Source organism: Sinohyriopsis cumingii, chromosome 18 (assembly GCF_028554795.1).
Source record: "Sinohyriopsis cumingii isolate HCF-2022 chromosome 18, ASM2855479v2, whole genome shotgun sequence".
NCBI classification, from domain to species: domain Eukaryota; kingdom Metazoa; phylum Mollusca; class Bivalvia; order Unionida; family Unionidae; genus Sinohyriopsis; species Sinohyriopsis cumingii.
In genome coordinates, this window is record NC_142978.1 from 14,185,944 (window position 1) to 14,204,220 (window position 18,277).

The 18,277-nt window shown below is 35.6% G+C and overlaps 1 protein-coding gene across 1 annotated transcript in view; it reads left to right on the top strand.

Annotated features, from left to right (window-relative positions):
- The window catches only part of LOC149776126 (uncharacterized), a 613,155-nt gene that overhangs the window by 516,468 nt on the left and 78,410 nt on the right, over positions 1–18,277 (top strand). Inside the window, exons 6-8 of the mRNA XM_089942586.1 lie at positions 5,130–5,272; positions 9,664–9,709; positions 17,061–17,164. Of these exons, the coding sequence (XP_089798712.1) occupies positions 5,130–5,272; positions 9,664–9,709; positions 17,061–17,164 (293 nt within the window). The remainder of the gene's footprint in view (positions 1–5,129; positions 5,273–9,663; positions 9,710–17,060; positions 17,165–18,277) is intronic.

The following is an 18,277-nucleotide window of genomic DNA, read 5'->3' on the forward strand; positions in this document are numbered from 1 at the left end:
CCCATGTGTGTGAGTAGTGAGATCTTGACCCATGTGTGTGAGTAGTGAGATCTTGACCCATGTGTGTGAGTAGTGAGATCTTGACCCATGTGTGTGAGTAGTGAGATCTTGACCCATGGGTTTGAGTAGTGAGATCTTGACCCATGGGTTTGAGTAGTGGGATCTTGACCCATGTGTTTGAGTAGTGAGATCTTGACCCATGTATTTGAGTAGTGAGATCTTGACCCATGTGTTTGAGTAGTGAGATCTTGACCCATGTGTTTGAGTAGTGAGATCTTGACCCATGTGTTTGAGTAGTGAGATCTTGACCCATGTGTGTGAGTAGTGAGATCTTGACCCATGTGTGTGAGTAGTGAGATCTTGACCCATGTGTTTGAGTAGTGAGATCTTGACCCATGTGTGTGAGTAGTGAGATCTTGACCCATGTGTGTGAGTAGTGAGATCTTGACCCATGTGTTTGAGTAGTGAGATTTTTATTCAACAGATTGTGGCTTGTTGAGTGAGAACATGTCTCATTTAGACCAGTATTTAGGTATGTTAGTTGGCGAGTTTCTTAATGATGGCCGGCATCGAAAAATGTTTCCTGCTGGTGCATTCAAACAAAACATAGAATGATTTCCAGGCAGAACTTCAGTTTCTTCCATTGACCTCTATGCAGATGATACTACACTATCTGAGATTGGTAAAACCAAAATGGTACTTGAAAATAATTTGCAATATGCTCTCAACAGACTTCAAGTATGGTGCAGGGAAAGGTTTTAACAGTACATGAAAGAATATTTCTTAGAAAGGCCAAATTGATGTATAAAGTATCCAGAAAAGCCATTCCTGTCTATCTAAGCAATATCGTTCACCAGAGAGATGCTGATGGTACATGTCTGCATCATGATGCCCCAGTGCCCCACTATAAACTGCCACTGTAGACATCGTAGCGATATGACTGAAAAATTGTTAAAGCTGTATTAAAAATCCAAATCACACACACGCCTTGTTGAGTGTCCCAGTCATAGAAAACTTGCTTAGTCTTTTCATTTGCTAATATTTCCTAACCACTTGAAAGATTGTCCTTGTACTGAGCATTAGGCATCAGGAAGCTATGACCATTTACAGTCTACGAGATGCTTATTTGTCCCCTGACCATGGAGTCGGGGTCAGTTATAAAAAAATTGGCACTAAGGTTTTGGTTCAGGTTTACTCAGATTTTCTAAATACACGTATTTAGATGAATTTTCTTCATATTTGGGATGAATCCTTATAACACTAAGCTGTTTCTTTGGTGACATGTAATCTTACCCCTTCAGCCTCTGTTAAAAGGTCACAGGCATTGAAAACGTATTACTGTTTTGATACAGGTTTTCAACAAAAGTGGGATGAATCTATATGAAGCTAGGACAGTTCATTCTGTAACGTGTTTTCACCACTTGGATCTTGTGATCAAGGTCACATCAGTAGAAAATGTTTTTTTTTTAAATTGATTTTTATTTCTTTAACTCCTTTATGAATTTTTTTTCATATATTGGATGAATCATTATGAAGTTTGGTGACATGCTTGCTCAGCTATTTGACCTTGAAGTCAAGATCACATCTTTAAAACTTTTTGTTGATGGGTTTGACTTATTTTCAGTGAAAGATATATATTAGTGTCCCTTGTGTACAGTTTAAAATGATAAATATGAGTAAAGAGAAACATGTTTGTAACCTGAAGCATGCTGTATAATTCAGCCAATTAGAGCTTGTAGAGGTATTTGATTTATGACAAGAGTCGTTTTTATATGTGGGAATTTCATGTTCCACTTGAAAAACAGTTGTTGTATTTTTGTTTGTTCAGGTCAACCAAGCAATCCAGGTACAGGTCAACACCAGACAAGGTCACTACTTTGGCATCAACCATAATGAAAAATATTAATAATAATGTGTTAAATCCATGGTTTGAGTCACGTGCTCCCCACCTGCGATCCATGTCTACCAAACAGTATAAAATTCCCAAACCAAATAAGGAGTTATTTTTTTTAAAAGTTTCCGGTACTCAGGAACTCTGCTCTGGAATAGTATTCCAGTTGAGATTAGAAATGCCCACTCTATTTCCTCCTTCCAAACCCAATATATCCAGTGGCTTCAGAGATGCAGCTAAAATAAATTCCTTTATATGAGGGCCTCAAGGTAGATTAGTTCTTAGCCAATTCTGTTACATACTTTAAATAAGGTCATTATTTTTGTTATTATTAATCTTATTATTATTATTTTGCTTTTCATTCATTTGTTGACTTCAATATTCAATTGCAAGACAGATGTCATCTAATTTTGCCTGTTAACTGAACTCATTAACCCCTGGTGGTTTTTGTCATTTTCACCTGAAATGCAAGTAAGAAACACATTTTGGGGGCTATTTCTGAATACAGCCTAATAAATCGACTTCCTAGAGATTTCTGGTTAACATAATGCCTAGTTGTGTTAGAAACATCGTTTTTCATTGGATATTTCACTCAAGCATGAGTTTTTATTTTTTAACATAACATTTTTGTATCAGATCACTTTTTATTCCAAATCCAGATCTTGTCCTGCTTTTTGCAAAGGTTTGCCTGTCTGTGCAGTTCAGACAGTCGGATTCCGACAATGGGCATATTTTGGGTGGGGAAAAAATCGGGTCCAAAAAATACCTTTTTCTCCTCTCTATTTTGTAGTGCAACTAGAAAGTCCAGATTATTTGGTATCATTCTAGAGTTACATTTGTCTTCCTTTCTCTAATATATTTCTTACTTTAATGACCTTAATGCTACAGAGTTTAGAAGTAGGCTACTACCTCCTGACATGTAAATGAGGTGCCATGGTTTAATGAATTAATAGTATTAGTGTCTTTTATAGAAAAATAGAATTTTGTCTGAAGATACGTTTTTTTTTATTAAGAATTTCTCCAACTCAGTTTGTGAAAAAATATTCCCACATGACTTCATTTGCATGTTGTGATATAGTGCAGGGGAAATCATAGGTCAAGAATTTGTATTTCAAATTTGCGGCCATTGTTTAATATTCAGCACTGTTAGTGCTATGAGAATTAGTGGTTTAATCAATCAGTGCAGTACAGGTATGGGAGACATCAGTTTTGTAACCAAACTTGATCAATTATTAGTGTACATTATGAAAATATTGACATTTGAGAATAGGACACATCTGGGTCAATTCCACAATATTTTTGCCATATATACTTGCTTATTAGACAGTCCAACTGCAAAGACCCAGATCTGCCATAGTATAATGAGCCAGCAGATCTGGATCTGTGCAGTTTTTTTAGGAGTAATCAGTAGAACAAACAAAATGGACCCTGATCTGGAGGTGCATTATGCTGCAGCAGATCAGGAACTTTGTTGTTCACAATTCTCCTCGACTTACAAGTGAGTATCAACAGTATGTGAGACCAAGAATTTGTTAGTGTCTAATTGTGCAATCAAAGTTGTGCAAAATCAACTTAGAAGTTTTAAGTGGAAAAATTTCATTCTGGACTAAAACTGCAATTGAGGAAAAGAACCAAGAAGTTCATACCATGGGTTAGTGATAGTGTTAGTGAAGAAGAAACAATTTTCAGTAGGTAGCTAAGCAAATGAGTGGTGATGGATGCAGGTCTCTAGTTGCTATGTTACAGCATGGCCATTCAGATATTTAATATTAAAAGACCCACTGCCTGAGTTGGATTGTGACCAGAGAAAATGATAGATACTAAGAAATTATGAAACTGTTTTTCTTTCTCTTGTTCTCAATTCTACCTTGTGTTAGATAACTGGTTTTACATGCGCTGTCATATCTTGGATGTTCTACACATAATTCCAAATTTTTACCAACTACTCTACCCCTCCTTCCCTCCCTCTCCACTTTGCAGCAGTTATGCCAGCAGAGGCAGTTAGAAGTCAGTTGTACATATCTAATATCCTCTAGAATTAATGGTGATGTCATTGAAAGACTTTTACGATCTTTTGTTGGTCCAGTCATGGTGCCCCTGACACACTATTTTTGAAAGGAATGGGGGCATGATCTGAGATGAGAAGGCAGGGTTGCCAATGTTAAAGGAGCCTTATTCTTCATGTTATCAATAACACAGTATTTTTTTTTACTCCTTTATATACTATTACACAGCTTATAATGGTGAGAGAAAAAAATTAGAATAATATCTGTAATATTCACAGTGTTTCCTGTCGTCAGTATGACTTGTAAACATTAATATTGACATAATGGGTGAGACAGCCGATAAACTTGGTAGCTAACAACAATTAACATCTCCTGTTTGGGGCATTTAATTTTAATTCGCTCGGCTAACAGTTAGCAAGAGATAGAGAGCAATGTAATGCAAGGTCATAGTGGTAAAATGACCAGTTTGAGACAAACCAGGGAAGTCGGGGGCCATTTGAAACAGGTGTCATAAAATTATATTTTCCAGAATAGTTATTAATAAAGGTGGACTAGAGAGGATTATTCAGACTTATATGGGAATAATAAAGATTGTTGATGGGTAAAGTAGTAATCCTGACTAGCTAAAATCAGTGAGGGATGGGGTGGGTGTTCCCAGATGGAATTCAGGGTTTTAAAATAGTTCCCATCATACAGTTAAAGTTTCTCTGGGAATTCAAGAAGTTGGCTCCAAGGATAAATAGAAGGTATCTTTTCTTGTTACAAAAATTGTTGAAAGGATGCATGTCAGATTCAGCAGCATAGTAATAGCAAATCTCAAATAAAGCACAAGGAAAGAAAATGGCTCTGTTTACATCTGTTTTGTACAGTGATTTTCCTGTGTATATAACCATGGTTGTCAATTCACTATTTCCATATTTTCCATAACTTAAACATTTTGTTCAGGATCCCTCTTTACCTGTGAAATCAAATATGATCTACAACCAAACTCGTTAAAGGGAGGGAATAATATAATCACCTGGTATATGTCAACAAGCATAGTAGGAGCTTTGTAAACATTAAATATTATTGTAAATAGACCACTACCCTAAAATTGTGATTACAATCAGCTCATGTCATTCTGCTAATTTTCAAGATGTCATTGCACACCTGAAAGCATAGTGTACCTGCTTATATTCATAAATAGGCTCATTATATATGTGACAATCAGTGCTTTTGTTCTTTAATTTCAGTATCTCCACTGAGATCTTCTTCATCGTCTAATACTCCAAAGTCTGCACCTCCAGAAATAGCAAAGGTCAACCCATTCCAGAATGATCATGCAGGAACTCATCAGATCATCTACAGAACTGACAGTCCTAGTAATACTGTCAAGGTATGCAGACACACACATGAACAGATAAGCATTTACCCATTCCAGATTTAGTGCAGTGACTCTTGTCAGTCATCCAACATTTATCCATCTGTTAGCTCAAGTTTATTGTTGCTACTCCTCCCAAAGTACTTGGAGGAATACCTACACACATTTATCCCCAAGGTTTTGCTTTGCTTTGCTTTGGTGCTTAAGAGCACAACAGCATGAGTAGGTTATTTATTGCCTAGGCAATTGGAGTGATGGGTCTTTCCCAGACCATCAGTCTGTCATGAATCTGTCACAGCAAACCATTGAACTACCATGGTTACTTATTGCAAGGTCATAAATGAAAATGGGGCTGCTCAGGCATCCAGCAGGGTTCTTAGTCTGTGAAGGTCTTGGACAGTTTGGGAAAAATGAGGTAGTATTTTCAGGGCCTTGAAAGTTTGGGAAAATTGAGGTCTTTACAAGTCTTTGAAAATTGAAATAAACCCAAGCATTTTAATTTCTTTCCATAATCACAAATAAAATTGTTCAAGGTTGTTAGATTTGGATGTAGTAGAGTTTTCCTGGTTGCTTTCTTTTGATTAATTTTAGTTTGAATTTCATCATTAAACAGTTTTGTAGTATTTTGTAGTCGTTGTTTTCTCATATAACGTAACTTGTATACAAAATGTTAGCGAAAATGTGGTCTTTGAAAGTTTGGGGGAAAGTCTTTGAATTTATCATTCAGAATTCTGAATGAATCAGTAGGGCCACAATTGTGTAGCCATTTTGAAAATCTTATCATTACTCCTTCAGAATGGATAGTCATATCAACATGGGGTTTTCGCTAAAGGATTTTTTTAATGTGTATTGGTCCTAAAGGAAAAATATACTAGTCTGACATCCAATATGGCCAACATGGCAGCCATATTGAAAGTTTTGTTATAACTTGTTGATATGGAGTTTTCACTAGAAGGCTTGTTACAATGTGTGGTTGATCTTAGATGAAAGTGGTTCCACCTGGCCATCTAATATAGCTGCCACAGTGGCCATCTTGAAAATCTTATAGCTGTATTTACAGAATGGAGGATCATATCAACATGGGAGTTTTACTAAAAGACTTACAATATCTAGTTGGTTCTACATGATGATAGTTCCGCTCAGACATCAATTGTGGCCAACTTTGCAGTCATCTTGAGAATTGCTACTCCTCCTGAATGTGTGATCAAACATGGGGTATGTCTTGACTGTAAGACCTGTTATGGTGTCTACTTGGTCCTAAATGATAATGGTACGATTTGACATCTAATATGGCAGCCATATCCAAACTTTTTTTTATCGCTGTTCCTTATGAATGGAATTTCTTATCAGCATTGGATTTTCATAAGATGAATAGAGGGTGAAAATGGTACTGATTTGACATCGAGTATATCCACCATGGCATCCATTTTAATGTTTTTTTTATATCTCCACTCCTCCTAAATAGAAAGGCATAATGACATGAGGTTTCATCAGAAGATTAATTACGGTATCTTACTGATCCTGAATGATAATGGTATCTAATTGATCCTGAATGATAGTGGTATCTAATTGATCCTGAATGATAATGGTATCTAACTGATCCTGAATGATAATGGTATCTAATTGATTCTCAATGATAATGGTATCTAATTGATCCTGAATGATAATGGTATCTAACTGATCCTGAATGATAATGGTATCTAACTGATCCTGAATGATAATGGTATCTAATTGATTCTCAATGATAATGGTATCTAATTGATCCTGAATGGTAATGGTATCTAATTGATCCTGAATGGTAATGGTATCTAATTGATCCTGAATGGTAATGGTATCTAATTGATCCTGAATGATAATGGTATCTAATTGATCCTGAATGATAATGGTATCTAATTGATCCTGAATGATAATGGTATCTAATTGATCCTGAATGGTAATGGTATCTAACTGATCCTGAATGATAATGGTATCTAATTGATTCTCAATGATAATGGTATCTAATTGATCCTGAATGATAATGGTATCTAATTGATCCTGAATGGTAATGGTATCTAATTGATCCTGAATAATAATGGTATCTAATTGATCCTGAATGATAATGGTATCTAATTGATCCTGAATGGTAATGGTATCTAATTGATCCTGAATGATAATGGTATCTAATTGATTCTCAGTGATAATGGTATCTAATTGATCCTGAATGATAATGGTATCTAATTGATCCTGATGATAATGGTATCTAATTGATTCTCAATGATAATGGTATCTAATTGATCCTGAATGATAATGGTATCTAATTGATCCTGAATGATAATGGTATCTAACTCATCCTGAATGATAATGGAGCTGGCCTGACCTCGGATATTGTTTCCACAGTAAAAGTGTAAAAAATCTCATCACTAATTCATATCAGTATGGGGTTTTCACCAAAAGTTGCATGAACATGTCCCTGTTTCAAAGGAACACAAATGATCAATGAACACAAATATCAATCATTGATGAGACATGCATTTGAAAATGAATACCAAAAATATGATTGACACGCCATTGGGTCTAATGGGAATATTCAGGTGTTCACATGTACATGCAGACAGTCCCCATTTCAAAATGAACACAAAAAGCTCTTTTGAAATCAAGGCTATAATAATGCCAGTCTTTAACCACCATATTTGTATAAATTAATTGCAGCTATCACTGTTTCTTATCTTTGTAATATTCTGTTTCTAGTCATTTTGAAAAGGAAAGAAGATTCAGAATTTTCTCAAGCAAAGAAAAGAAAAAAAATGGAACTGGAAGGACAATTATGCCATCAAGCTAAGATTTTTGAAACCATCTTGCAAGGGAGACAACTTTGCATTTGGCAAATTGTGTAATTGTGATTTAACTATAAGGCATGGAGGTGCCAGTGGCATAAAACAGCCTGAAAAAATACATCAGCTTGCTGCTTCATCATCAACAAAACAACCTGAACTTTACGTTTATGAATAGAACTTTGATTTAATTCGCTTTACTAAATTTATTTTACCAATGAACCATCATCTTTCAGTTGCTAATGTTGCTGGTGATTAATTTTGCATGCTTTTTCCAGACAGTAAAATTGCAAAGGATTACTTTTGTGCTAAGACAAAAACAGTTCAGTAAAACAAATTGCACAGAATTCAGATCATCAGTGAAAGATGTTACATTGGAATCAGTAATGTTTGAAAAAACAAGGAGTTGAAAAGGCTCCTAGAAACAGCCTATGTCTGAGTGTTAGTTTGTTGCACTCTTGCGTCTTCTGAATGGGCACCCAAATGGAACAGGGTGCCCGTTCAGAAGGTGCAAATGTACAACACATGCATTTTTGATGTTAATTAAATAAGTTATTGTCCTACTTTACTGTAACAGAGCTTTACTAATTTTTTTAGTCATATTGCTACGATGTCTGCAGTGTGGCAGTTCATAGTGATGTCTAGCATTGGGGCATCATGTCCCATCCCGTCACAATAATTTGTATTTGTATCATAATATCACAATAATCCCATTTTAGTGCAAAATCAATGAGCACTTTGTAATTCTAATGGATAATCCAAATTAATGAGTCCTCTCAAATTAAATCTAAACACAACATTAAATACATCTGCAGACTGGACTGATGTTACAGCAAACACAATACTAGGAAACAGGAATAAGAATAATTGTTTTTTCTGTATTCATCTCCATGAATCTTTTACAACTCAGGTGCATTTCATACACGTCTTATTTTACAATACCCGACTTAAGTCAAAATACAAGCAACCTGACCTAAATAGCAATACTCCACCATCCAATCAGAAAATTACCCCAAACTTGTAAACAGGTTCATTATCAAGGCCGAGTTTAAAACTTGTATAAACTTATGTATAGCTCTATCTAAAAATGGAATCTACAGTCATTGACCAAAAGTTGAACACACAGTACTGATAGATAAACATAATATGCTCACTTATACATGGTAAATTAGGTCCGACTGCAAACAAGATTGACCCAGCTGTACCAGTACAGTATGTGACGACAGACCTGGATCTGTGTTATTTACAGTTGGATCCAGTTTGTACACAGCATAGCTTATTGCTTATTCTTCTGGGACATTTTTATTATGAACTGGAAATTATGATAATCAGTGGCCAGTTTTTCTTATTGTTCCTTAAAACCTTTATGCCTTTGAACATGTAGTTGTACCTGCAGAATGATAAAAGTAATTACCTGGGGCATGTTAGATTATGCAATACAACCAGATTTACTTTTTAATGACATCATTTACCTCTCATTTTCGGTTCGCTACAAATGGATTAACTGTATGCTCAGAGGCATAATTTTCTCTCATCTTTACAAATAAGTTTTGTTTTTTCACTTCTTACACGACCAATTTATTTTCTTCATTACAGTTCAGTCTGGACACTGAGATGGAGAAAATGGAGATAGAAGATTTAGGTAAGGCTCTGGGCAAAAATGCCATGCAACATATTTATTAACTTTTCCCTAAAACATTAGACTGTATTTTGTTGAATTAATGTATCATCTCTTCATTTAGGCCAAGAATGTTGAAATCCTTTGGGCTGAAAGTACAAATTTTAATAGCAGTAATGTATTACACACTATTATTGAATTGTCCCATCCCCCCCACCACCAAGTCCAGTTTCCAGATGAAGGAGGTTATCCTGAAATGAACATAAAACCTTGTATACATCAGTTTTTAAATACCTATAGAAATATCATTAACACATCTTCGGATTTGCTTGAATGTTGAGATAACAGTGCATTTATTCAAGCCACAATTTGTAAGAACACCACAATGGATGAAAAACAGATCACACATTACTCTTTAAACACTTTATTCAACATTTTGTAGAGAATACAGTGAAATTTACCTTCAACTTACCTATTGATTTACGTGTATAATCATCTGTGTGAGACTAAACTTGCTTATGAGAATATTTTCAGAAATTAGAATTTGTCTTCTTTACAATGGTACCTAATATGTATTCCTATCGCAAGAAATGAAATTTATACGGGTAATTGAAAATAATGTTGCCTACATTTATTTAGATCTTGAAAGTTACTTAGTGTTGAATTGTAGTCTTTTCCCTTTTAGTTAAGTAGTGGTGAAAGAGTAGAATATGAAATTTGGGAATTACAGCAGAACTTAAGGAAATATGATTTGTTGCAGTAAAATCAGGACACTGGGCTTGTCATTGTTTGATCTGGTTCTGGGTTTCATATTTGAATCAAGAGTTGGTCAGGAGTGCCTCAGATGACACTGGACTTGTCATTGTTTGATCTGGATCTGGGTTTCATATTTGAATCAAGAGTTGATCAGGAGTGCCTCAGATGACATTGGGCTTGTCATTGTTTGATCTGGATCTGGGTTTCGTATTTGAATCAAGAGTTGATCAGGAGTGCCTCAGATGACACTGGGCTTGTCATTGTTTGATCTGGATCTGGCTTTCGTATTTGAATCAAGAGTTGGTCAGGAGTGCCTCAGATGACACTGTTTGATTGGATCTGGGTTTCATATTTCAATCAAGAGTTGGTCAGGAGTGCCTCAGATGACACTGTTTGATTGGATCTGGGTTTCATATTTGAATCAAGAGTTGGTCAGGAGTGCCTCAGATGCTTTTAACTGCACATATTTTTGCTATGCAAAACATTGACATGATCAAGCTATGACTTATAAACATTTCTAAAAATGGTGTCCATCAGGCTGTAGATGTTCAGACTGAAAGGGACAATAACTCTCATAAAAAGTTTATCATAACACAGTTTAGCCTGGACATTCTGTAAGGCTGCTACGGTGGCCATTTTCATTTTCACTGCTGGCCAAGAATGAAAGGTCATATCAGCATGTCTTCACTAAAAGTCTTCTCATGTCTTGGTCTCAAATGAAAATGGTGTTGATCTAATGTCCAACATAACTGCAACAGTGGCCTTCTTGAAAATCTTATCTCTGTTCCAGAATGAAGAATGGTCATGTCAGCATGGAAATTTCTCTGAGAGACTTATGTTTAATTCGTCATAAATGAAACTGGTACCAATTGGCCTTGTAGCATGGTTGCCACACTGGCCATCTTAACTTGTTTTCTTATTGATGGATAGTCATATCAGCATTGTGCTTTCCCCAGAGGCCTAGTTGGTCCTAAATGGAAATGTTGCCAAATCTTGTATCCAATATGGCCATAATGACAGCTGTCTTTAAAATATTATGGTCAATAAAAAGAAAAAGAAACATTATATCAAAAGGAAAATGTTGCCAAATTGACATACAGTATGCCCATCACTGAAGCAGATTTGAAAATCTGTTATTGCAGAAGAATAGAGGATTTCAGTGGTCAGCAATTAAAAGGATGAAATGGTCTTGTCTTGAGGGTGTCAAAATCACACTTGTGGGAGTGCCAATATGCTTGAGACCCTGTCAATACATGTGGCCCTATCTGTCAATACATGTGGCCCTATCTGCTTTACACCTTCCAACATACCATTAAGTGTTCCTTGTCCTTGGGATCCATGTTACAACACTGACTTCTATTGTGTAATTGGGTTAGATTCCAAGAATTAACATTTTTTCACAACTAGGGACATTTTCTTGCAAATTGTGCATGTACTTTTTGTGCTGTTCCCTCCTCTCCTATTTATGTAGATGGAGGTATCCATCAGTTGTGTCCGTCTGTCTGTCTGTGAACCATTCTTTTCAAAACACAATCTTAGATATACACTTGTCTACTTGCACAACTGTCAGTACATTGACCAGTTAAATGGTATGTATTCAGACACACTGTCAGTACATTGACCAATTACATGGTATGTATTCAGTCACACGGTCAGTACATTGACCAGTTACATGGTATGTATTCAGTCACACTGTCAGTACATTGACCAATTACATGGTATGTATTCAGCCACACTGCATCAGAATTATCACATTTGTATCAGGGTGATCAAAACTGATCACTGCCATCTCAGCACTGTCCACGCAAGTCTCATACTCAGTCAATGTGGGTATGCGAGATACATGCCAGTAGCTTCCTGTGGATCGTTGTTATTATGTGTTCTCCCATGTTCATGTATAGACTGACACGTGCTCATAATTGTGTTAAATCAACATTTGTAGCAGGTAATTCTGAAAAAGTGCTTTCTTTTATGTTATAAAGTTAACGTGCAGATTTCTTCTAGAACTAAAATAGCAACTTGACAAGGTAACTTGATGACTCTTATGATCAATAACGACCCATGTACTGTAACCATTTGATGATTAATAACAACCCAGGTACACTAATCATTTGATGATTAATAACAACCCATGTACAGTAACCATTTGATGATTAATAACAACCCATGTACAGTAACCATTTGATGATTAATAACAACCCATGTACAGTAACCATTTGATGATTAATAACAACCCAGGTACACTAATCATTTGATGATTAATAACAACCCATGTACAGTAACCATTTGATGATTAATAACAACCCAGGTACACTAATCATTTGATGATTAATAACAACCCATGTACAGTAACCATTTGATGATTAATAACAACCCAGATACACTAACCATTTGATGATTAATAACAGCCCAGGTACACTAACCATTTGATGATTAATAACAACCAATGTACAGTAACCATTTGATGATTAATAACAACCCAGGTACACTAATCATTTGATGATTAATAACAGCCCAGGTACACTAACCATTTGATGATTAATAACAACCCATGTACAGTAACCATTTGATGATTAATAACAACCCAGGTACACTAACCATTTGATGATCAATAGCAACCCAGGTACAATAACCATTTCATGATCAGTAACAACCCACATACAGCAACCATTTGATGATCAATAACAACCCAGGTACAGTAACCATTTGATGATCAATAACAACCAGGTACAATAACCATTTGATCAATAACAACCCAGGTACAACAACCATTTGATGATCAATAACAACCCAGGTACACTAACCATTTGATGATCAATAACAACCCAGGTACAATAACCATTTGATGATCAATAACAACCCACATACAGCAACCATTTGATGATCAATAACAACCCAGGTACAGTAACCGTTTGATGATCAATAACAACCAGGTACAATAACCATTTGATGATTAATAACAACCCAGGTACAATAACCATTTGATGATCAATAACAACCCAGGTACAGTAACCATTTGATAATATTTTAAATATTGCAGGTTCAACAAAATAATAATTTGCTTCAGCTTCTTAAAGGTTTCTTTGTGTATAAAGTATTCAAATTAGATGTTATTACTAGCCTATGAAACAAAGAGTTTAAAATAGACTGCAAGTTGACACTTGCTAACTTTTCAAGTAGCTTCAAGGTTTTTGAAGGGGAAAGATTTCAAGTAACCCTTGCAAAGAATTTGTGAAATATATGTCAAGTGAACTTCATTGTGTTATCCTGTTTCCTGAAAATCTTGTTCACTGTTTCCTTTCAAATATGATGGCCTGCGAGGGTTTAAAGCATATTTAGGATTTCATCCGAGTAAAGTTAAGTATATAACTTGTAGTTTGTGCAAAAGAAGTTATGTAGGTCTGGTTCTAGTATGCAGCAGTGTGGAAATTGAAGCAAAATGACATTGCAGTCTGCATAGGCCTTTGTATAGATGACAATACAATATCAGTCAGTAGATTTAAGGTCATGTAGTTTTGAAAGTTAAACTGATATAAAAAGGCCTGTATATACATACTTTACTGGTGGTTAGACCCCAGCAGCAGTCATCTTGAAAATTTTATGTAGCTTCTTCCCCGTATCAACACAAGGTTTTCACTGAAAAAATTCTTATATCTGGTTGGTCCTAGATGAAGATCGTGCTGATCTGATGTCGAATATGGTCACCATGGTGGTCATCTTAAACATTTTCTTATTGCAACACCTTCTACACAGAATGTTACATTGACGTGAAGTTTTCACCAAAAGACTTTTATATCTAATTCATCTTAAATGACCCTGGTGCCAGTCTGATATCTGATATGGTCATACACTGTGGCTATGTTGAAAATCTTCTTGTGTTCCCTCATGAATGGATGAAAAATACTTATGATGTCTACTTGGTCCTAAATGAAATTGGTGCTGATCTTGTCTAATATGGTTACCATTCATTATGTAAATATTTTTATTGCTCTTCCTCATAAACAGAAAGACATATTGAGATGTGATTTTATGATGTCTACTTGGTTTTAAAAAGAAATGGTGTTGAAAATCTATTTATATATTTATACAAGACGTTAAAGACGAGTAAATTGTACAAGGCATGAGTAAATTGTTCAAGACTTTATAGATGAGTATATTGTACAAGGCATTATAGATTAGTTTATTGTGCCAGGCATTGTAGATGAGTAAATTATTCAAGGCATTATGGATGAATATACAGGTGTATTGTATGAGGCATTACAAATGAGTATTGCACAAGGCATTACAGATGAGTATATTGTACAAGGCATTACAGATGAGTATATTGTAGAAGGCATTACAGATGAGTATATTGTACAAGGCATTATAGATGAGTAAATTGTGCCAGGCATTATAGATGAGTATATTGTGCCAGGCATTATGGATGAATATACAGGTGTATTGTATGAGGCATTATAGTTGAGTATATTGTACAAAGCATTACAGATGAGTATATTGTACGAGGCATTACAGATGAGTATATTGTACGAGGCATTACAGATGAGTATATTGTACGAGGCATTACAGATGAGTATATTGTACGAGGCATTACAGATGAGTATATTGTACAAGGCATTATAGATGAGTATATTGTGCCAGGCATTATAAGTGGGTAAAGTGTACAAGGCATTATGGACGAATATATAGTTGTATTGTACAAGGTATTACAGATGAGTATATTGTACAAGGCATTATAGAGGAGTATATTGTACAAGGCAATTACGGATGAGTATATTGTACAAGGCATTACAGATGAGTATATTGTACAAGGCATTACAGATCAGTAAATTGTACAAGGCATTACAGATGAGTATATTGTACAAGGCATTACAGATCAGTAAATTGTACAAGACATGAGAAAATTGTACAAGACTTTATAGATGAGTAAATTGTACAAGGCATTACAGATGAGTATATTGTGCCAGGCATTATAGATGAGTATATTGTACAAGGCATTATAGATAAGAAAAATGTACAAGGCTAATGGATGAGTATACATGTGTATTGTACAAGGTATTACAAACAAGTATATTGTACAAGGCATTACAAATGAGTAAATTGTACAAGGCATTAAGGATGAGTATACAGGTGTATTGTACAAGGTATTACAAATGAGTAAATTGTACAATGCATTACACACAAGTATATTGTTGAGCATTAATATAAGGAATAGTAGTAACCTGTAGAAGGTATTAAGGTGAATAAATGGAAGTAATTGAAGAAGAGGAGTTTCTGAATTGTACAAAATGTGCCTTTTTATAGACGCTAAAAAAATTACTTAAACCTTGAATGAGTAAGCTGACCATTAATAGGGTGGAAGTGAGTTTCATTGTTTTGCTCCAGAAATAATAAAACCCTTGTTATAAATTGGTTAAATATTAGTTGATGTTTGAGGTGGATCTATGTTCATAAATATGAACTTTTTCTGCAAGTTTCCAGTTACTTTTAAGACCATAAGAACCATCCCATATAAGGATTTTTAGATGTATTTGATTATTATATGGCTTTGTGGTGCCCAGGATGGCCAAGTGATCCAAGGTACTTGCCATTACTGATCACACACCTTACCTTTGTCCACGTGAGTTTTGAGTCTCTGCTTGGCCAACACGAGTATGTGAGAGCTTTCTGGTGGCTTCCCCCAATTCAATGGATGTTCCTGCAGCTTCCACCACCACCCCAGCCCAAGTTGGCCACCTTGTGTCTCTTTAGGAAAGTAACTTACATTTAGGTTCCATTCCACTGTCACGATGGTAAATGTCTTGAAAATCCTGATAATAAACACATCTTTCATCCGTCCATCCATCCCATCCATCCATCCATCCCATCCATTCATCCCATCCATCCATCCCATCCATCCATCCATCCATCTCATTGACTATACATTGTATACTGCATTATGTTAGCATCATCATGTTGAGTGTGTATTATTCATATTGTTCTGTATGTGATTAAATTTGTTTAAATGGCTGCATACATTTCATGCGAGGTCTTCGCTGTATTGGCAAATCAGGGTAACTAATGCATTTACTATAACTTGTAATAGTTGTTCTATTGTCTCTGTCACTCCAAGGTTACTCAAATCCTGAGACCCTCACCCATTTAAAGTCTGGGCTCTAGGGATGGAAGTCTGGACTCTAGGGATAGAAGTCTGGACTCTAGGGATGGAAAATGGTAATAGCCTCTGAAGCAGATTTTAAGAACAGTGATTTAAAAAGAATTCAGTTTCTTGTTTTTATGACTTCATTATGGCAAATCGACCTTGATATTATTAACAAGAACTTGAATTGTTTTATTTGTATGCCATGTAACGGTGGCCAACATTTCATTGTCATTTTACTCTCTATTTACTATCATCAAGGTCATTAAGGTTGATAATGACTTGCAGAGACTACTAAAGGCATTGCAGAGGTTGGACTTTTTAATGGTTAATTACATTGTTTCTGTGGTGATTGGGGGTCTCTGAGAAACTGATCAAGTTCAACATGCAACTTTAATATTTGAACTCTTATCAAGCTAATGCCTAAATTAAGAACAGTGTTCATTTTTTTATTATAGTTGATTATCTTTTATTTATTTCCAGATGAAAATGAGGAACAGGTGTTTGCCAAATTTATGAGGGCTCACAAATGCTATGACCTCATTCCCACAAGTGCCAAACTGGTTATATTTGATACGAAGCTGAATGTAAGTATGCATGACACAACAGTAGATGAAGGTGCAATAGTACATTTTACTTAAGATTGCATTTTATGTAAGTCTTGACATATGTTAGGGTTTTCTTTTAGGTCATTATCTTGACACTGTTGCTGTAGTCTCACAAATGTACGGTAGTCTTACCAGAAAAACATTAGCAGAGGAGATCAACTGTAAAATTTGTGACATTATATCCATTCATATATATATCGTCAAATCTAAAAAATAGAGTATCCTTTTTCTAGCACAGTTCAGAAACTTCTAATTTACAAAAAAAGAGCAAAATGTCATTCATGGCACCACCTTCTACAAGGAGTAACAGTGTCTCAGTGACTTCAAAGCTGCCAACCGTATATTAAGGAGTTGGTTTTGGTATGGTCCAATGTTTTTTTATGGCAAAGCAAGTGGAGTTAAGCATGATGCCCAACGACACACCATGGTGGCTGATTTTATGGTAGCCAAGGCAAGTGGAGTTAAGCATGATGCCCAACGACACACCATGGTGGCTGATTTGATGGTAGCCAAGGCAAGTGTAGTTAAGTATGATGCCCAGCGACACACCATGGTGGTTGATTTTATGGTAGGATTTGAACCCATCTGTTTCTCTGACAAGTCTGGTTTACTAGCCACTGAGCCACCATGGCACCATATGACATTTCACCAGTCTGAAAGTGTATTATATTGGTGTACATGTTAGTGTGCATTTTCCAAGGCACAATATAAACTAAATGGTGTCCATCACACATTGATATTGGTGTATATGTTAGTATGCATTTTCCAAGGCACAATTTAAACTAAATGGTGTCCATCACACATTGATATTGGTGTGCATGTTAGTATGCATTTTCCAAGGCACAATATAAACTAAATGGTGTCCATCACACATTGATATTAGTGTACATGTTAGTATGAATTTTCCAAGGCACAATATAAACTAAATGGTGTCCATCACACATTGATATTGGTGTACATGTTAGTATGCATTTTCCAAGGCACAATATAAACTAAATGGTGTCCATCACACATTGATATTGGTGTACATGTTAGTATGCATTTTCCAAGGCACAATATAAACTAAAAGGTGTCCATCACACATTGATATTG